The 21,645-nt window shown below is 40.7% G+C and overlaps 2 protein-coding genes across 4 annotated transcripts in view; both read left to right on the top strand.

Annotated features, from left to right (window-relative positions):
* Positions 1 to 99: 99 nt before the first annotated feature.
* Positions 100 to 5,650, top strand: twnk (twinkle mtDNA helicase). Its single transcript, XM_005458154.4, has 7 exons — positions 100 to 242; positions 478 to 1,123; positions 1,656 to 2,358; positions 3,258 to 3,498; positions 3,936 to 4,043; positions 4,148 to 4,289; positions 4,781 to 5,650. The coding sequence occupies exons 2-7, from the start codon at positions 503 to 505 to the stop codon at positions 5,126 to 5,128; spliced, it is 2,163 nt and encodes a 720-aa protein (XP_005458211.1). The 5' UTR covers positions 100 to 242; positions 478 to 502; the 3' UTR covers positions 5,129 to 5,650.
* A 14,178-nt stretch (positions 5,651 to 19,828) lies between these two features.
* Positions 19,829 to 21,645, top strand: part of LOC100692643 (leucine zipper tumor suppressor 2) — a 45,282-nt gene continuing 43,465 nt past the window's right edge. For all 3 annotated transcript variants that reach the window (XM_013276445.2, XM_005458145.2, XM_013276442.2), the window contains exon 1: positions 19,829 to 20,102. The gene's annotated coding sequence lies outside the window, so the exon portion shown is untranslated. The remainder of the gene's footprint in view (positions 20,103 to 21,645) is intronic.

Raw genomic sequence — 21,645 nt, 5'->3', positions numbered from 1 at the left:
AAAAAAAGATACCTTCTAGAAGAAGACTTCTTTCGTTGACAAATTAACCTTCTAACCATTACATTTATTTTCTACTATAAAAATGATAATGTTAAGCATAATTTAAAAGGTAAATATGTGTTAGTCCAGCTTTCCGTATATCTAGTCTTCCGTATAGTTCACACGGACTTGTTTTGGAAACGCACCGAAAAGCCCGGGTCAGAGTGGAGCATGGGAGGAGAGGAGGACAGATACCAGAGACTGTAAGTTGTTCTTTTTCGGCCTCATGTTTTATTAAACGCCACTAACTTTTGAGTGATGCTTTCACACGCCTCCATGATAATTTTCATGTTCGGTATGTCTCTATTTGACAAGAAAATAACGGTTTTCTGCCTCGCTGCCTCTCCTTACTTTGACTGTCTAGGTCACCCCAAAACTTTGCTGTGCTTTTCCTATATTAGGCTGCTGGTTTTCTCATGTCTTGGTGTCTTTTTGCAGGTTCAACGTGCTGACCACATAACCAATGTGGAGAGGCTTGCTGCTGAGGAGCTCCACCTGTCTCTTGCAGGTGGGAGCCCCAAGGTTTCTCCTCCAAGGATGTCTTACATCTCCATTTTTGAGACCTCTACCTCAGAGGCTGCTTCACAGGCCATTTCCAATACCTTGGGGTACAGGCTACTTCCTGACACACACTGGGACCAGAGGTTATAAAAAAGACACCAAATCTACTTTAGAGTTCCCTGTGACCCCCATAACAGTCACAGACATCAAACAGTATCTACGCTCGAAAGATATTCCCTTCCACGATGGCTACAGCTGCCTCCACATTCCCAGCATCTTTGTGGATTTGTCAACCAGGAAGGAGGTCTTCTCCCTGTTCATTGACAAAACCACGGGACAGTTTCTGTGCAAGGACACGCTGGTGGAGGGGAGCTGGGAGGACCTCCAGGACTGTTTGGAGGTGATGCAGAAGGACGGGGAAGAGTCCCTTAACCCTAATGTGCTGCTGGGGTATCCAGAGAGTGTGGAGGAGCAGGAGGAGAGAGAGAGGGAGCTGAGAGAGGTGCAGAGGATCTGGTCCACCTCTGTGCCACTCACTGACCTCCCAGAGGATGAAGCTCAGCTGATTAAAACCATGTTCCAGGTATTATTCTGTGTTATTTGTGATTCTTAATTCAAAAGATAAATGGTAAATGGTAAATGGCCTGTATTTATATAGCGCCTTTATGGTCCCTAAGGACCCCAAAGTGCTTTACATATCCAGTCATTCACCCATTCACGCACACATTCACACACTGGTTTGACAAGATGACACGAGCAGCTCATGAACAGCTTCCCCAGAGCTGTTGCCCTCACCGCACATCTCCTTGCACTGATTACAAAGATCGGCAGCAACGAACACACACATATCCTCAGCTCTGTGACAAACATATGCGCACATTCACAACCATTCTCATCCTCTGAGACTGCTAGTACCTGAATGTAAAGTCACTTTAAACATATACATATTTATTTTAAATATATGTATTTTTTTTAAATATATTTATTTTTACACCTAAGCTGTAAAAGGCTGAAGGGTTATTGTTGTCATGCCACTGGTGGTGTAAGTACAAGACCTTCCCTTTTCCTCTACAGTGTCATCTGGCGCAGTAATGTTTGTCAATGCTTTGTTTCAGATCACAAAGATCTCCAATGCAACCCTCAAGAAGTTTGGAGTGAGATTATTCAAGCCAACCAAAAGCCTGGTTTTCCCCTGGTTTGGTGGACCTGACTCCTCTTTAAAAGGGGTCAAGCTCCTGTCAGCTCAAAGAACAGAAACTGACAAAGTCACATATAATGAAGCTACAGTCCCAAAGTCTAACTCCTATTACAACTTGTTTGGCCTCCCTCTTGTGGGGCGTCTGGACTCGGAGGTGGTGGTGACGGGTCACGAGTTTGACACGATGGCTGTGAGTCAGGCCACAGGACTCCCGAGTGTTGCTCTTCCGCGTGGGGTCAGCTGCCTTCCTCCAATCCTGCTGCCCTACCTGGAGCAGTTCAAGCGGGTGACTCTGTGGCTGGGGGGAGACATTCGCTCCTGGGAGGCGTCAAAGAGCTTTTCTCGCAAACTGGGTATCAGGCGTTGCTCCCTTGTGCGGCCCGGTGAGTACCGGCCGTGTGCGGTGGAGGCTCTGGCCCGAGGTAAAAACTTAAGCAACATCATTAAAGCCTCGATCCCAGCGGCCCATAAGTCCATAGTGTCCTTCAAGCAGCTCAGAGAGGACGTTTACGGGGAGCTCGTCAACACAGATCAGGTGGCTGGAGTGAAGTGGACGAGGTTTCCTGAGCTCAACAGGATTTTGAAGGGACACCGCAAGGGAGAGCTGACTGTTTTTACAGGTACTGTGTTACTAATAATGATATTTTACGACTCAGGAACTAATTAGTTGGTTTTTTTTATTCATTTTTTCCCTTTTTAAAAGTGATACAAACAAAACTCATAGCATCATAAAACACGAATTCTGTGGTAATCAATATCTCTGTGGATAATGGGTCTTTCTTCCACCACTTCTAGGTAGCCAAAAATCAAAGCCAATTTGTAAGCAAGCAGATTTAAATTCAGTCTTTTATTATTCTGCGTTCAAGCCCTGAGTTGTGATCGAGTTTCACAACTCAACGGCAAAACAAAAACCATATCTGATTGAAGTTTGCATGATATCTTCTTCAAGATGGTCTCATTTGTCAGTGCTGCAGCGCTTTCCTGTTTTTCCCTTTTCTGACTTCTCCAGCATTGTGGCTATTTTTGGATCAGTCAGTGAAAGTCCCAACATGCTTCTTTATATCTGCAATTTCATCATGGAACTTCAAACATGTGAATAAAAAACCCACCTCCTGGTGTCCCAAGACCTTTGAGAGGTGTCCCATTGTGTGCCACCATGATTGCTTTGCATTAACTCAGTGAATGAAATTTAAATTGAATCATCACTGTTATAACACTGAAGAAGATCCACTGCATTACGTAGTTGAATGAGTGCTAAAAAGCTGTGGAAGTCATGCAGCACTGCTCAAGGACCTTGAACGGGAGATGGGCTGACTTAAATTCAGCCACAATGTTTGATAAAAATCAAATCTCGTACTTTCTTTAAAGGAACAGGACTTAAAACACACACAGCTGGCCAAGTTTTTACTTTTCATTAAAGTGTCCTGAAGTATGATGGCTTTTTAGTTTACCAGTTTTAATATAAAGTACAAGTACTAGCTTTTTAACCCAGTACGCAATCATGATGTTTCTTCACCAGGTCCTACTGGAAGTGGGAAAACCACCTTTATCAGTGAGTTGGCCCTGGACCTTTGCATGCAGGGTGTCAACACTTTATGGGGCAGCTTTGAGATCAACAATGTCCGTCTAGCCAAGATCATGCTGACACAGTTCGCCATGCAGAGGCTGGAGGAGAACCTGGAACACTATGATTTCTGGGCAGACAAGTTTGAAGAGCTGCCGCTTTACTTCATGACTTTCCACGGGCAGCAGAACATCAAGTAAGTCTTATCAGTACTTCAGGGATCCATGAAGTTCTTTTATTGAAGAGGTTTGCTTTGTTTTTTGAACATAATCTTGATAGTTTGATCACTTCTTGTTAGAGTGTGATTGCTCAGTCAGTATAAGGCTACGTCTACACTAGCCCGGATAAAATTGAAAACGGCGTTTTCTCCCAAAAATGCTCCACGTCTACACCATCGTTTTCAGTCATTTCAAAACAGTTGTTCATCCACAATGAAACGACTGAAACACTTACATTCCTGTATTGCGCATTGGTGAAACATAAGACGATTTTACCTGCGTTATTTCTGAAAACGCTGTCTCAGTGTGGACGGAAGGCCAAAACGGAGAGAAAAAGATGCGAGTTTTCAAACGAAAACGTATTAGTGTGGACATGGTCTAAGACCTTCTGACTCTTGCCCGATTTTGTCTACAGGACAGTGCTGGACACAATGCAACATGCTGTCTACCTCTATGATATCAACCATGTCGTCATTGATAATCTGCAGTTCATGATGGGACAAGAAAACCTCTCAGTAGACAAGTAAGATAAAAAATGTTGTTTATCTGGTGTGTGATGATGCCATGTTAGTGCTGTTATTGGTGTGTTTATGCTGTATGGAAATACAATGTTCTCATGTAATTCAGGTTTGCAGTCCAGGACCACATTATCGGGGTTTTCAGGAAGTTTGCCACTAACAGCTCCTGTCATGTCACCCTGATCATTCATCCGAGGAAAGAGGAGGATGACAGAGAACTGCAAACGGCATCAATCTTTGGTTCTGCTAAGGTAAGGCAGCGAAAGTTTCAGTTCAGTCTGGTAGAAAGTACTGAATGAACAGTTGAAAATGACAGATTGTTGGCCAAGAGATACTGTACATTTAATGTACAATGTTCAATTATCCTCTTAACATTGTCACAGTCACCAGTGACCTGTTTAGGGTTATGGTCAGCTTCAAATGTACCCTTTTTGTGGGTATTTCCCCTATCTGGCATTCACAAATTAAAATATTTTAACAGGAGAACTAAAAGGGCCAATATAGAATCACTGCATCAATAGGTTGTTATTGTGAGAGTAATAATAATTTTGTTCATATTCATCAAAATAGCATGGGTATCATTCTATTTTGATTTTTTTAAATCAATACCTAAAACATTTTAATAAATAAGCACATCCCTTTACTTGCTGTTTTAATAAAAATGCACATATGGTTGCTTTCTTCACAAATCTGCAGTTTTCCAATTTAAGTAAGACACGTCTTGACTTTTAACTCCTTCCAGGCCAGCCAAGAGGCCGACAACGTCCTCATACTGCAGGAAAAGAAGCTGGTGACGTGTCCCGGCCGCAGATCCCTGCAAGTGACCAAGAACCGCTTTGATGGAGACGTGGGCATCTTCCCTCTGGACTTCATCAAGTCTTCGCTGACTTTTTCCACTCCCATCAAAGGAAAACACAAGCTGAGGAAGGTCAACACCAAGCCGGAAAATGAGGAGGAGGATGAGGCGACTGCAGCGGCGTCAAAGAAGGAGGAGGTTAAAAAAGACAAGGTAGAGAAAGTGAAAGGAAACACAAAGACTCCACGAACTGTTAAAAGTCCTGCAAATGGAAACGGAGCCATTCAGAAGTGAAATTTCAGAGTATTCTCTCTGTTGACCAGGGATTTGAATGTTAAAGCTCAACCAGACTCTTTGTATGAAAGATAATGTTCGACAGTTATATGTCAAGAACAGGAGGTTCAGCTAAGCTAAATACAAGTACATAAATATGAACATGCATATGAAATGTATGAATTAACATCCCTGAATCCAGAATATGCCAGGTAGTGAAAACATGTTTCATTGTGGAATGAAGTATGTTACAGACAGAATGTGAAATAATGACAGCAAAGTGTTAAACTAGTCTTCAAAGCTTTTCTGTTCAATGTAGTAAGACTGAATTTGTTAAGTGTTGTTTAACCTATTCAAATAATAATGTGACACCAGGAACTACTGATTAAATAGGGATGGTCTTTTCGTGGCAACACTATCACTGTCTGCTTGGTGGCATAATACAAACCCCTGCACATTACCACAGTGTGTTCTCTACTGACTTTTTGTACAACAATGATTTGTTGCTTTTTATAATAAAAAAACCCAACAACTTCTAATGCAGATTGTGATGGTGTTTTCTATCTGTGGTCACCAGGGGGCGTTGTGTGCTAAGAGACTGGAGTTTAGTTAACTTCAGATAATTGTTGAGCAGCAAATATCAGCCGTCCTATTTACAAATGGCAGTGATCACTGACTACAGACATATGTGTTTGATTTAGTTTTGTCTCTCGGCTACAGCAGCGACTGCCTTAACAACTTGCTAACGATTTGTTCCAGATGTCTGATTTATAAATGACTACAAGCGTGACAAAGCTCAGTTATGCACATTAGGAAAAATGTAGTTTAATTCTGCACTCTGGTTAAACAGCAAGCTGTATACCCCTCTTTCCTTGCTGTTTGACTGATTTCAGAGGTTGTTTGTTCCCTTTTACCCTCCTGTGAGCCTGCCTTTTAATAATGATAATTAAGTTCAAATAACACGTATTGAAAAGAAGAGTACTAACGGTTTTAGCACACTTGCCTATTACTTACCCTTCATTGTCCAACCTTGGCCTTCTCCAATGTCACACCACACAATGCATTATTTAGAGTGGGTGACTTTAAATAAATGCAAAGTGTTTTTAAAACATCTTCATATGAATATTTCATGGGTAAAGTCAACTGCCCTGCCTCGGTTGTACTGGTGTGGGGTTACGAGTAGAATCAGCAGCTCTCAGAAGTGAAGGAAGTCTGCATTGCGCTGCATCGTGGGCTGCTGCAGGATGTATTGATGGCTGAAGTGTCGCACTTTATCACAGTCGCTGCAAACCCATATAAATTTCAGGTTTATGATTTAAAGGGTTAGTGGTTCAATGTGGGAATATGAAAGCGCCTGTGTGTTTTATACCAGGGCCTTTGGTGATTTGCAACCTTGAAATATGCACTGAATAAATCAAGTGTCACTGTGGGAATCACACAAGTGCAAAATCAAGGACCAAAGGTGCCAAAATGAAAAAAACAACTACTGACTAAATAAAAAATCCAATTTAATGTACCAGATACATTTAAAATAAGTGCAGATGTTCATAAAGTTATAGAATATAATTTTTTTTCTATTATTATTTATTTCTGTATTTTCTTTTACAGTTCCTTTATGTTTCAATATAAAATGAGCTGGCCAACACCAAAGGCAAACACAGTCCTGTGGAAATTTTTTTCACTGGACTGTTATTGCAACACCTTGATTAATCTATTCAGCTGTAGATTTCCTTTCGAGCTTTGGGTTTGTTCCATGGCCCAATTTGGGCCAAGCTTTGGTCTCACAGATGGCCTCACATTTGATTCTAGAATACTTTGGTATATAGAGGAATTCATAGTCCACTCAGTGACTACAAAGTGCCCTGTACCTGTAGCTGCAAAACAAGCCTGAACCATCAACCCTCCTTTGCTGTGCTTTGACAGTTGAGTTGTTTGTGCTGATAATGCTGTGCATTATGGCCAACATCTCCACTTTGGTCTCACCTGTCCACAGGACATTGTTCCAGAGGTCTTGTGGTTTATTCAGATGCAGGTTTGCAAACAAAAGTCATGCAGCCATGAGAGAAGCAGCTTTTTCTCGGTGACACTTCCAAACATGCCGTGCTGTTCAGTCTTTTTCTAATTGTGCAGTCATGAACTTTAACGTTTAGCATGCTAACTGAGATCTATAGTGTCGGTGGTGTAACTCTTGTACTTTGTGTTAGACTGTTTGAACTTGGAGTGAATTTGCTGGAAAGTCCACTCCTCGGGAGATTGTGGCATAAACTTGACTGATTGACTGACTGCTTTGGTCCTTCATATGTAACGCCTTAGGATTTTGGGAATGTTGAGGCAGTCTTTGCACTCCAGACGCATAGCTTTGCTATGACTAATGACATATCAATCTAACCTGAATGTCATACATATGTATAACAACATGCCTACTTTGTCTTCAAAATCTTCAAACCAAGTGTCTGAATTACTCAAAATGCAACTCAGCTGTTGAGAGTTTCCCTTTTTCCTTCTAAAGTTTTATTTATTTCCTTTAAAACCTGTACAAACTCTGGAGCAGGAAAAGGGTTTTGTACAGCTTTTTACTTTTAGTAAAAATGAGTAAAGTTGCTCTTTAGTACTTTTGTCCTGTTGTTTGCCTCGATGTGGACTTCGCAGACACTGGGGCCTCTCTGTCTGCCTCTGATTTCTTTGCTGGCTCCATCTTTGACAGACCAGTCCAAGGGAAGCTCCTGGCACCAGACTCATCTTACACGAGGTATGCGCAGCCTCGAGCTTCTCGGATAGCTGAAACTATAAAATATTGTTGTAAGCTGTAGGAATAATTCCTGTGTGTGTTTGATGAACCTAAATCACCGTGTATGAGACAGCAGGAGGGAGACAGGTCTTTGTATAGAAGCTCCATCATTTTGTTCTCATTTCTGCTTTTCTGACCCTTCTGTTAATGCTGAATATTTTCTGTGAATGTTTTACTGCACACTGCTCTCCATAATAACTCCAGGCTGTGTGCTGGATGGGTCCGTGTGTCCTTTTGACTGTGTGGGTGTGGGATATGGCCCGAGAGATCTCTGAATGGGGCTCTTTGTGTTTTAAGACATTACTGCACCCAGATGATGGTGGCTGTGTCGCCCGCCAGCTCCTTAAAAATCACAAAAATGCACAAAAAATACAACTGAGCTAAATGAATGCAGACACATGAATGTACAGTCATAAGCTATAGGATTACTGATCCTCGTCCAAGTAAGCTTTTAAAAATATCTAGAGTTTCATTGTTCTTTTTCCTCTTGTAAACAGGTGGTGCAAATCCAAATTAAATACAGGAATCCCTTTGTGCAGCAGCACAGCACTCTACGTCTGATTGTTCTCTTTTGTTGTGAATGGCCTGTGCTGATCAGAGCTTTGCATGCCTATTCAAATAGTTGCCATCTGGCGAGGGGAGGAGATGAAACAACTCCAGTTATGAAGCTTTTAATCATGAAGGCAACAAACAGTGCAGGGACCAAAAGGATGTGAATTAAATGAGGCTGAGAAAAGATGTTTCAGCTGCTGAAACCTTCTTCCTATCTTTCTAATAAAAACATCATCAGGTGTCAGAATTAAAAATGCCAGCCACACCACAAAAACTGAACAAGAAGCTTTACATCAGTCAGAGAGAAATAAACTTGCATGCTGCCCCCTGCATGATCCGATGAATGCATGACATGCATGCATAGCTCTCCGCCCCATTAGCTGCCCTTCATTAAACCCCAACTATTTCGACCGAGTCTGGAGGTAATTTCAGGACCTTCAATCAGAGTTAATCAGCTGGGGGCTTTGGTCCTGCGGTGAACTTGGGATCATATTCTTGAGGCTTTTCTGCTGATGTTGGCCTCCATGACAGCACTGTTTTCACTGCAGGAAAGTCAGCTCAGAACACAATAGAGTTTGGAGGTATTTTTAGATAAATAAGGCAACAGTGAAACCACAAAAACATGTTCCTGGTTAGGTTTAAAGTAATAGTTTCATCGAGTCATGTTCCTTGTATTATCTTTGGTTCCTATTATTGTCCTCAATTTTCCTTTTTCGCGTGTCTCCTGTGTTCCCCTCTGTCTGCCCCTCATTGTTCTCCGTGAGTTTGGTCTTGGTCCTTTTTTCAGTTTACTTTCTTTTTTATTTAGAAGGTCTGCATGTGGTTTTTTGTGCTTTTTCTTCTCTCCTTTGATCTTTTTTGAGCCATCAGTGACTGATTGAGTTCACCTATCCTTGTTCTGTAATTAGTCTGTGTCTGTTCCTTCAGTCTTTGTCAGGTCATCATCTCTACACATTAGTGTTACAGAATCTTCCCTGGTAATGGATTTTGTTGTTTTTGTATCACTTAACCTGCCTCATGCAGCTCGTTTTGTTTTCTTTTTGTTTTACAAAAACATTTATACACTTTCACAATCCGATGAATGCATCGGCAAGAACACTTAAGTCGGTATGTTGCCCAGGGATACTTTGCCACACAGACTGGAGCAGCCAGAGATCAACCCACCAACCTTCCATTTAGTCACCCCAATCCATCTCCTGCACCACTTTTCCCTCACTCATGAGGAAGACCCCAAGATACATAACAGTATCACAAATAATTTACATTTAAGACATAGCCATCATCACACAGACTCTGTATCTAGAACCTAGAACACGAAGCCATAAAGTAGAACAAAAACACACAAGAAAACAATAGCAGAATACTCAATGAGACATAGCAGTTGCAATTTATTCTTTCACTATTGTGTCCAGGGTCAAAAAACACAACAGCTAAGCTCTTATTTCTTAAGCCAATGTGAACAAGAAGTCCTTTTTGTAATCATAAAGACTTGAACATTTATATTTTTATTACATCTGAGGAAACAATATGATGCAATCAAAAGTTCCCAAACAAAAGCTTCCTGCAAGATCATTTTGCATCCAATCATTCACTTATACTTTACTGTATGCACTTTTGAAACTTATTGAAACATTTCCTTATGCCGTTTTAGTCCATAAATCCCATTAGTACCAATCGCAGGAAATATTATTTGAGCCAAACTCACAGTAGAATAGAAAGTGTCACAGAACATGCTGAGAGAACACCAAGTGCTAGAAGGGGCACACTGAGTATGTAGAGCAAGTTCAACAGTACACTGAGTCTGTGACATTAAAAGATCTCTTTTTGAAACAGTAACTTTCCCCACTCATTCAAGTGCAAAAGTGGAGGCCAGACCAGAATCACCACATTCCTGTCCTTGCATTAGATGTACTGGCTATAAATCTTAAATGTTCATAAACAGAAACCATACCCATTATAGCGCCATAAAGTGCATGCCTCATTTCTCTGTGGTTTTGCAGCTAGAGCGTGTTCAGGACTCATGTAGCATGCGGACGGACCAGAGGCCATTTCAGACTCACAGCTGATTCAAGATGCCCCACCACCCCGCCCCCCCGGGTAGTGTCAGGACATGAGGGAGGTGGGGTTTACTCTGCCTCACTCACGTGCACTCAGCACGTTTGACCCACATTAGCCAACACTATGCCTGCTGCTGCTGCTGTGTATATTAATAACCAAGCTCACATTCTCCTCTCTGTACTCTCACATCATGAAGGAGCACAGTTTTCAGCCCATTATGTGAAACTTAAAAGATATTTTGCATCGTTTTTATTACCAGTGAAGATGTCAATTGAACAATGAATTCATCCAATTACAAAGGATATTCTTGGGAAGTATTTCTCTGTGAAATAAAGCTACTGAATGACAATTTTCTACATGACTATTTTGGTTTTAGTTTTGTATCATACTTAATGCACCTTTGCACGTGCGTGACTTAAAGGAAATGTAGAGATTTTGAAGTTTGCAGACCTTGCTGAGGTGGAGGAAAATGCAGTCGAAGGTGAACTGGACCCCTTGGAGAATGTCTGCAGTGCTTTGCTTCTCTGTGTGCGGCAGTCAGAGCAGTTCACCTACAAACATCTAAAGGTCAATGAGCATGTATGGCTTCTGGGTGCACTTGAGGATTAAGTATGTCTCACATCAGGTCCTGCATTCATGCAGTTGCTATTATTAAATATTTATATTTCTTATTGATCTTGGTTCTGTATCAATTTCTCTATTCCTATTTACATTGCCTTGTGATTTTAAGTATTATTTATCAGTTTTATTCTCCTTTTAATAGCTTAGCTATTTGTCTTCATTCTATAGCAATATCCAAGTCATTTTTATTCATTTATTTTCCAGACCTACTTTGAATGAAAGTGTTGCACAATGGGGCAAAAATGAATACAGAAATTTTAGCAAGGATTCTAGTTAGGAAAAATTAACAGGGTGACAAACACAGAGAGAAAATGATACAGAAATCAATCCGTCTTAAAATGAATGAATCAATACAATTTTAATTCATTGATTGATTATATTAATTCATAACATTAATAATGCTTACTGTTATAAAGGTAAATAAATACAGAAGAAATTTGTTGCATTGAATGAATTAGTTTGGAAGCAATTTATAACCCACCCTATTTTAATTTTAATTTTGGCAGTTATGGTCTTCCATACTGCTCATGTCTGATATGCTTAACTGTCATGTAGAATTAGTCACAGACATTTAGCTGACCACCCACTTCCAGTGACAGAGCTGTACTGTAAACACCTGCCGTCTCACTGTGCTCGACTGGCTATAGACTGCCTTTTAAATTTGAGAGGAAAACCTTTTGAGAGTCACCAGCATGCCCTGTTCTTATGTAACACCCAGATCTGGCCAAAGAGAGTGCTGAGGGGCTTAATCTGCCCTGGCACCAAGGGTGTGGAGGCTATTCAAGAGCCCCGAGGGGATTGGGGAGGGTGCACAATCTTAGATGGCAGTTTTGGCTCTTTTATTTGCTGTAAAACTCAAAAAGGTTAAATGAGAGGGTAGGTGGGGTGACAGTAAGAGCATAATAGCAGTAATAAGAGAGGAGGTGCTGTGGTTGTGGTCAGGAATGTGGCGTCTGTGGCTAAGCGAATGGATGACGAAACTGTTAAATGGCGCTTTGAAAGGCAAGCATCTCTGATTTTAATGAGAGAAGGGCCTCATTCCTCTTCAGCAAGTGGTCAGAATTAGTGTCCTACTTCGGAGACAAGTGAGGCTCCTGGCAGAGCCCCTGCACCTCACACCAAACTTTCTTTTAATTTAGCCTGAGAGAGAGAAAGACAGAGAGAGAGAGCGAGAGCAAGATGGGGACAGCTCTGCTGAACAGCCAACTGGGCATACTCCACAGCCAGGCCAAAGAAAATGTCCATTCACTCTCAAATTAGTCGTCTGCATGGCCACCTTGAAAGGAGGCCCCTCTCTGCCTAATCTTCTCAGACTGTGTGCACACAGTGGCTGTCTGCTTCATGAGCGCCTGAGCACTGAAACCACAGCAGTTAATTGAAGCATTATCAGCATAAGCATGGTCAGTTAAGCTGATTATCTAACTGTCGACTATCCTCCTTAAAGACACATAAAAAAACAGGGGACACATATGAATCCTGCATGTTGTCTTTAAAGGCCATCAGTTTGGCACTGTGCAGGAAAATACAGAGCAGCAACTGTGGATTGATGGATGGATAGAGAAGATTGTTTTTCATCTCTACTGAATATTCCCCCCCTGCTCTCCATCAAATTATTGTACATTTTAATTAAGCTCCTCAATTACAAAAGGACAACGTTTGATAATGAGGATCAAAGTGAGAGCACTATTCAGTAAATGACAAAGCAGCTCCCTTGGCACACAGATGCTGAGATTAGATGGCTGAGGGAGTTTGGCACCTCACAGCTCCAGCCAACAATGACAAAGGAAGCTGAATTCCTGGAGAAAATAATAATGCAAAGCTTCTGTGGAACAATGCCAGAAACATTAATAATGCTATCAAGCGATGTCCTCTGACTATGCATTCGCTGCTTTAGAAATACTTCACACATTGCTCGTGCATAGCATCTGTTTCTTGAAGATTATTGAAGACAAGGAGGGACACGCATGCAGACTGGTTGCTTTGTTATTACAGCACATGTGGAAATATTCATAATCGACTTGTCCTTGATTAGGACAAGCATAAGAAACATGTGCTCAACATCAACCATATGTGGGTGACTGATAAGAACAATGACAGCTTCTGTTGACATATGGTCCACTGCTTGACCTCATCTTCTGTCCATCAAAATTTTCATTACATCACCTTTCTCACTCTGGGCAGTATTTTGAGAGTATAGTACTGTATTTTGAATAAATTTACTTTGTCTTCTTTGTTTTCTTTTACTTAAAGAAGTTTGCAGTGCAGGCTTTTGTTTTTTACCTGTTGAAGCCCATTTTAATATTTGAGATCATTTTGAGCGTAATAATTTTTTTTAATGTAGTTATTAAACAGTTATAACCTGTTACTGTAATGTAACAAATTCAATTTAGCTTTACTCTATGTCCGTTTGATCCAATATTATTAAGACAACAAACATGTTGAGGTCTTAATCGTGTTAAAATCACAAGTTCGAAACCCTTTCTGGCTTCACTACACCAGCATGTATCATATCCTGTTCTCTGTCAAGTTAGAGTGTACATATCACTACCCCTTTGGCCTGGTAGGCCTTTTACCTCCTTACCACCAGACTGAGAACAAAGAACCTGTAAGTTAAGAAGACTCTGCTTAACCTTTTAACAGATTATCATGCAATGGAACGAGATCTTTCTTCCCTTGATGTTTGGTTGTGTTACACTAGATCGCTGTATTGTTAACTTTAAAGAAATGGAAATGCTAAGATGGTGGATGCATTAGTGACATAAGTCCATGTTATCCTAATTTATAGGATCATTTCAACAGCATGACAGCAGCATGATTAGGGTTGATCCTTGATTGTATTTTTTTCTCATTTAAATACAAAGGGAAAAAATCATTAATTCAGTCAAGTCATCCATTAATTTATCCATTTACCCTCCATCTGTTAAATCTACCTTCCACGCAGCCGTCAGGAGAAACTTAGATCTGCTGAAGTTAAACTGTCTGGTGAAACCACCACCCAGATGGAAACCTTAACAGACTGATAATCTCTCTACACCTGCAATTCTCATACTGTGGCCCGACTCGCTGGGCATGGACACTCAGAGGGAAAAAATTTAAAAGTGTGTCTTGTGGTGTCTAGTAGGTAATTAAGCCAAATAAATTCAAGGTCAATAGTGTGACTCATAGTTTAAATGTCAGAAATCATCCTGTGCCCTTACTTTTAGTCTTTTCTTAGGTCAATTCTTTAGTTTCTAGCCTAATTTAGCATACCAAATTTGCTTTCATTACTAGTATGGTTCATGACTTCTGGTTAATCACACCAAAGGTTATTAAGTTACTTGAAAGCTCATATAGAGGTTAAAAGTAAATTTATTTATTACCTTAAAGGTCTATAGTACTCTGGGTGGCATGGTGGCAGAGTGGTTAGCAAGAGGGTCCCGGATTCAAGGGGCCCCCGTTGTGGTGTTGTCTTCATGGGTAAACATGCTTGTTGGGTGATTCTAAAGCCTCTAAACTGGTCGTTAATGTGAATGACACTCTCTCTCTCTCTCTGTCTTTCTGTGTTAGCGCTGTGATAGACACAATTACCTGTCTCACACATCTCAACCAACTGACAGCTGAGATAGGCTACAGTCACCCCTCGCAACCCTGAAGCAGATAAGTAGAATAAAATGGACGGTTGAATCTATAGAAGCCTACCCATCAGTTTACATGTCAGTTTACACAGTTTACGTGCCAACCTTCAAAATTTGGCCTACGAGTGTCTGTGTATCACGTGAAGTTTGAAGCTACAATTTGGTTTAAATTAAGTAATAATTTGGCCAAGCTGCTGTTTGTTACCAAACCCCCAAAGTGTAATAAACAAGAATACCAAGAAGCAGAATTTCCCCTTAATCTGGTCAACTAAATAGCATAAATTGCTGTCAGTTGTATTACTCAGTGACATAAAAATGTCTGTTTCACATTATTCAATTTTGATTTAGCTCATTTTGCTTACAGCTTGGGGCCGTCATCTGTTAGTGTTTATATTAACAATCTTTCAGTTTACTGTTGAATCATAGGGCTGGTAAGCAGGACAAAGAGTACAAACACATGACACGTGGTTTACTTCCCCCCTCTCTACATGGTATGATCGTAGCAGATGAAGATAAAACACGCACTGTGTTTAGGTTCATGTGTCAGCAGGTCATTCCTATTGCTTGTCTTACTTGTCATTCATGCATTTTGCTTTGGCTAACCTATTTTCCTTATGATGAGTGCTTACAGTATTATGGTTAGTTCATTATTTTCCTTCCTGCTGGAGATTTAGAAATGAGAGTGTTTATTTGTTTTACTGGCAGTTTACATTCTTCTATCTTTCAGTTAATCAGACTTGTTTATGTGTGCAAACACGAGCTAAAACTGATGTCACCGTAGAATAATTGCAGAGTTCTTGCTGTGTATTTTGCTGCAAATACCGTACATCATGTAAATCAAATGCAAAGTGCACAAACAGGGATATCACGCAAGTACGCGAATGCTTTTATACTGCACCTGGGAAAACCTTAAAAATGTTTTTCCTGGCTTCCTCTGCTCATGCTTAATGTATCATAATGGAAAGCACTACAGTTTCACATTCAGGAAATGGACTCTCAAATAGCGGAGATATAGGGGCCATTTTTGAGTGAAATGAGTTGCAGCGTCACTGACCACTTACTCTTCACCAATTACCTCCATCCGGCATGTTCATGAATAAAATGAGCTCACAGTAGGATGTGGAGGGTTCATTATCAGCCAACACAGCATAATTGGCTGATCTGAGCAATGATAGGCATCTTGGACATGCGTGCAGGAGCTGAGAGCAATGTGAACACAATGTCCTCATGCTCGAGTGGCGAAGAGCGCACTGATTTCGGGGAGTCATTATCAACAGGCACGCAGCATTCAACCCACACACAATTATCAATTACTGTAACAACTCTTCTCAGATTCTCTAGAGACCAGATAAGTGCAGGGCAGTTTTTTTTCCCTCCAGTCCTATTATGTCTGATTGCTGTAGCCCCACCAGCCGAAGTCACAAAATTGAGTAAATGTAATATCCTGCAAAATGGAGTTCAGTGGTTTAAATTTAAAGATTTGTGCTTCATATAGACAAAGTAAATAAACCTTTCTGTGCAAACCCACAAGACTGTGTGCATGTTTTGTAGCTGCATTTTAAAACAGTGGGACATCTCTGGAGGCTGTAGTAGTGTTTAGTCAGTCATAGTTAGCCCATACCATAAACTGTATATTTAGAAGATGGACATGGCTAGTTTTCACCATTACCATCTTAGTTTTATGATGTAAGGAACTATCACAGACCTGACTCTAAAACTGAGGGACACTACACCTCCATAGAGTAGAAACTTGTCAGTCACAAACTAGACCTCCCCTAAAGTATACCCTGCTTCATTGCTCTTTTAGACAATAATGAGGACCAAACTTTGCAACATGACCATCGTGCTATATTTGATAAGTGTGAAACTAGTGATTGAGCCCATTAATCTATAAGGAAAGGTTCTACTGAAGCCACGAATCAAGGAAACTAAGTGCCCTGTTCCCATAGACTATTGAATTTTCTCATGTGACGTCATGCACACTTAACCCAAAGTTGTCCAGCAAACTTGATGCAATACTATTATGGGAAAAAATCCCCCACCTGGTTGGCAGTGGTTCCTGGAGGTTGTTCCCACTCTTTGGATGAAATGAAGGTGCTGCACTAAAAACCTCCTTGTAATTGCTTTGGTTGCTGGCAGATTGCCACAGTTGCTTGTAGTTTTTCATGTTTGTCTGCAAACCCTTGTTTGTGACAGTAAAACCTGAAAAAGTGTGATCAAAACCAGAAAAAGAAGTAAAAGATGTACTATACCACTGCAGTCAAGATGTTTCCAAAGACGTTTCCTTCCCACCACTTCCCACTCGACTGTGAACCGCTCCAGTGCGAGCTGGAGGCCACCACCTGATGAAGCCAACATAACCAGATCATCTGCAAAAAGCTGAGACAGTTTCTGAGACCATCCAGTTAGAAGCCTTCCACCGCTGGACTGTGCCTAGAAATTCTGTCCATAAAAATTATGAACAGAATCGGTGATAAAGGGCAGCCCTGGCGGAGTCCAACACCCACTGGGAATGAGTCGGACTTATTGCCAGCTATGCGGACCAAGCTCCTGCAACGGTTGTATAAGGATCAAATGGCTCATAGCAACGTGCCAGACAACCCATAGTCCCGAAGCACCTCCCACAGTCGAATGCCTTCGAGTCCACAGAACACATGTAGACTGGTTGGTCAAACTCCTTTGCCTCCTCATGTATCCTTGAAAAGGTAAAGAGCTGGTCCAGAGTTCCACGACATGGGACAAATCCACACATTGTTCCTCCTTTATCTGAGGTTCGACTAACGGATGGACTCTCCTTTCCAGCACCCTGGCATAGATCTTTCCAGGGAGGCTGAGGAGTGTGATCCCCCTATAGTTGGAACACACCCTCCGGTCCCCCTTCCTGAAGATGTGAACCACCACCCTGGTCTGCCAATCCAGAGGTACCACCCCTGATCTCCATGCAAAATTGTAGAGGTGTGTCAACCAAGACAACCCTACAGGATCCAGAGCCTTCAGGAACTCTGGGTGAACCTCGTCTGCCTCAGGGCCCCTGCCGCTTAGGAGCTGTTTAACTGTGATTTCAAGGCATCCTTGTCTGTCACTTTCATTCAAAATACGACCACAGCACAACACACCACATGCTAACAACCAAAGCAATTACAGGGAGGTTTTTGCCAGCTGGCTGGGAGAATACATATTTTTTTTCCAAGTGACAGGTGGTTGTCACAGACCAGTGACCGACAATCATTTTCACGGTGACTGCCATCAAACTCCAGGAAGTACTCCCAACTGGTTGGGAAACTGATTTTTTTCTTCTTCCTCTTTCTTTTTCAGCCAGAGACCATGCCAGATGGTCTCTGGCTGGTCGCTAAACCTGTGACTGGGGTTTTATCCCTTGATCCTACATTGTCACCATGATTGTCACACATGGTTAATGGTCACATTAGAGGAGTTGCCCCCTTGTGGTCATCGGAAAGAATACAGGTTTAATGTACATTTGCCTTGGCTTCCATTTTTAGAACTGGAAGCTATGCCCATCTTGGATTGAATTGCCATAAATTTTTGTACAGACAGAACTAAGATGGCTCAAAAATTTATTATTTCAAGTTATATTATAACAATAAAACACAACGGGTTATTCCAACCATGCATTCAGACAGGACAATTTGATTATTTACAGTTTTTCTGTTCATAAATTTGTGTTACTATGAGACTATCTATATGTCTATATATCACTCTCTCTGTATGGACTTATATTTAACTTTGGACTAACATATCAGTCAGCGTTCAGCTCTAAAAATAACCAAAAGAAGGAGAGTTTTGATGCTGTTTTTGATCTGAACCCTCTGTGCGACTGTGCATATATAGCCTTCTTTCACTCCTCTGGAGCATAAAAGCTTGTCTGAGAGGGTTGAGGTTCGTTAGGTATGACCTCGTTCTACATATTTAGAATACAGAGCAAAGAACTGGTTGTGCTGGAGCAGGCTTTGAATCTAGGGTACGTTATCTTCATCACAAAACTGTACTGTGGGACTATGATCCCTTTACAACCCAGTCAGAGCGGTACCATCAGCCGACTGACAGGCTGTAATTAAACAGTGTGGTGTTTTAATGTGGTAAACATGCACTGTAAAATATTTCACTGTTACAAATAGCTTTTAGAGATATGTTTTTCTGTATTTAGGGGCATCTGAAAGTCACACCGGGCTTGCTGGATAAAATTGTGTGTCTGTGTACAGGTGTTGTGCAGACATAACTGTGTTTATATAATATCATTGTGTGGAATTACCTGGCTTATGGGGTCAATTAGGGGTCAATCTCCCATGACATAAATCGTTATTTTTTGTTATAAAGACTTTGTTTAAGGTTTTATCAAGCTAAGCTTTGGGTAATTGTTAAGGGATTAGTTTACCGCAGTTCTTGTACCTAAAGCACCTCACAGCGGGAAGCTATCAGGTTGGCTTCAAAGTAAAAGCATGTTGTTTTTGTTATTTTGCCCGCTCTGATAATATTTATGCCATAGTGTTAGTTTGATGTACGAAAGAAACTGTAAGCTAAGAGTGTGCGCGTTTTGATCCTGCTATGACCATGCTTTTTTGGTAATATATATCAATATAGAATTTAAATATAAAAATATAATTTAAATTAGCATTAAATTAAGAAGAAAATTTAAAAAACAATTCTACTAGACCCCAAGCAATTTCTACTTCGGTTCAATGCACAAAATGATAATTTGAAATGACAAAAGAATAATTAGTCTCTGTATTTTAAAACCCCAAGAGCTAATAGTATTGTTGCAGCTCAAATATAAATAATTAAATAAATAAATAAACAACCTCTCAAATCAGATAAACACCTCCCAGGACTATTGAAGGACTCTTTTTGAACCTTTTTGAATTAATGAAAATATTTTTTAATATAGTTGCACTTAAAAAAAGTTAAAACGTTGTTTGTTTACTTTTATTTATTTATTTTTTCATTCAGTTTTATTTAAAAAAAAATTGCCTGAAAATGTTTGAATGAAAATCCTGGGACATTTAGTCCTAGTAAACAGACTCTTATTTTTAAACATATTACCGGATGTAGCGTCTGTTTTTCTCACCAGCTTTCCGCCGCTCTAATGAAATACGAGCAGCTCCCGTTCAGCTCCTCGCACAGCAACAAACGCGCTTTCAGCGACAGGAAGAGTAACGAGACAGCTTGAGCAAGACTTGAACATGCAGTTTTGTCAGCCCAGCCGTGGCTAAAGTTACGAGTTTGTGGATAAGACGATTTAAAAAGAAGAAAAAAACATTCCCGAGGCATCCTCATTTTCCTCCTCAGATTTTTCCACAACAGAGCAAAGCAACTGTCCCGGACTGTTCACAACACTTTGTATACGGTAGGCTCTAACTAACCTAACAATCAATGAAAACATGATACAATTAGTGTGCATGGCTTTATGTCGGGGTTTGAGTTGTGCCAAAGCATGTGTGTCTTATTGTTTACTTTGAACGCATAGATATCCAACTTTGTCACACCTACTCCGCACAGGTGTATGATTGGGAAATAAAGAGTAGGTTCTTTTTCTTTTGCCCTTTAAAAAGTCTCACTTCCTTTTTTTTTATCGATGTGTGCATCGGTCATGACAGGTTGGGTGGGTTTAGACACAACAAAGTGCCTCCTGTAGTGTATCCAGACTCATTTCCTGTCCAGACTTCAGCTTCAGTAGAGATCTAAATCAACAGTTTCCTTATCGTGGACTTTCAGCATGTCCTCCTCATCGGTCTCTTCAAGACTAATCTGATTTCTTTTTATCTTATCTGTTTAGAAACAGAGGGCTGGCTAATTGCTGTGTATTATTTCAGTCTTAGGGACATGATTGCTTTTCTAGGAACTACTTAAAGTTGTCATTTCTATGAAGAATCAGTGGTGTCTTTCACCTGATCTCCTCAGAATTTGTATGTACAATAACCTAAACATGTTGAATGAAGCATGACTATATTAGCGCTATTTAACACAAAGGGAATCATGGCTAGAAGATGATCACATGATCTAAGTGGGCCCACATGGCATTAAGAGCCAAAGTTTACCCAAAATACACCTTCGTTTTTTTTGTCCCCCCAGTGAACTATAAGAAAAAAATAAAACATCCACATTGGCAGCGATTCTGTCTGTTAATCTATGTAGTATATTAATTTTGTGAGTTTTGGTTGGTTGTGACACTTTGTGTGGGTGTATATTTGCTTTAGCCCTTAAATTGTAATGTGGACATCAGTAGGCTAAAGTTATATTAGTTATTAGTCAGTTATTAAGTTATTAAACAGGAATAAAACCTTGTTATTTGTTTCCACCCACACTTTGGGTCCACATGATGTGGAATGCATTTTTCCTTTGTGGCTTTCTAGTCTTTTCTAAAGCTAGAAATGACCAGGAAAAGCTCCTAAACGTGCAGCATCACAGGAGACCTGAAAATCTAGGCCTGCTCCACAGACAGTGAGTGGGGTGAGTTTGTGTTTTAGGATCTGTTTGCTGCTGTCAACCAGAATGAATAACACCAGCAGGAGCTCAGAAAAAGTTTTACTTAACAACAAGCAAACATGAAGTCTTTGGGGACAGTGGCAGATTTTATGATCCAATGACAACAGAAAGTAGGAGAGAGCAGTTAACAGCTACTGCCTGCCCTGCCCCTGGGACAGAGCAGCAACATATGTGAATTCTTAAAATGAATGGCATTCCCCCCGTGATGCTGTCTGCAGTGGAAATTGGCTCGACTCAGACGCACTTTTACAGTATTGTTGCCCGGTGTGCTGTGAGGCCACACTTTGACAAATTAGAATAAGTGAAACTCAAAAAAGTTTACATAAACCTAAATCACATCTATATTAAGAAGGATTTATGCTGCCAAAAACCCCTAAGTGCACTTATTTTAATAATGAGGTAAA

This window comes from Oreochromis niloticus, linkage group LG8 (assembly GCF_001858045.2).
Source record: "Oreochromis niloticus isolate F11D_XX linkage group LG8, O_niloticus_UMD_NMBU, whole genome shotgun sequence".
Lineage (NCBI taxonomy): Eukaryota > Metazoa > Chordata > Actinopteri > Cichliformes > Cichlidae > Oreochromis > Oreochromis niloticus.
The sequence above is the reverse complement of the archived record's forward strand: the minus strand, read 5'-3'. Positions and strand labels throughout refer to the sequence as shown.

Coding starts and splice junctions, on each gene's coding strand:
- twnk (XM_005458154.4), top strand. CDS start 503: ATGTGGAGAGGCTTGCTGCTGAGGAGCTCCACCTGTCTCTTGCAGGTG. Junction 3,499..3,935: donor CACGGGCAGCAGAACATCAA/GTAAGTCTTATC, acceptor TTTTGTCTACAG/GACAGTGCTGGACACAATGC. Junction 4,290..4,780: donor CAATCTTTGGTTCTGCTAAG/GTAAGGCAGCGA, acceptor AACTCCTTCCAG/GCCAGCCAAGAGGCCGACAA.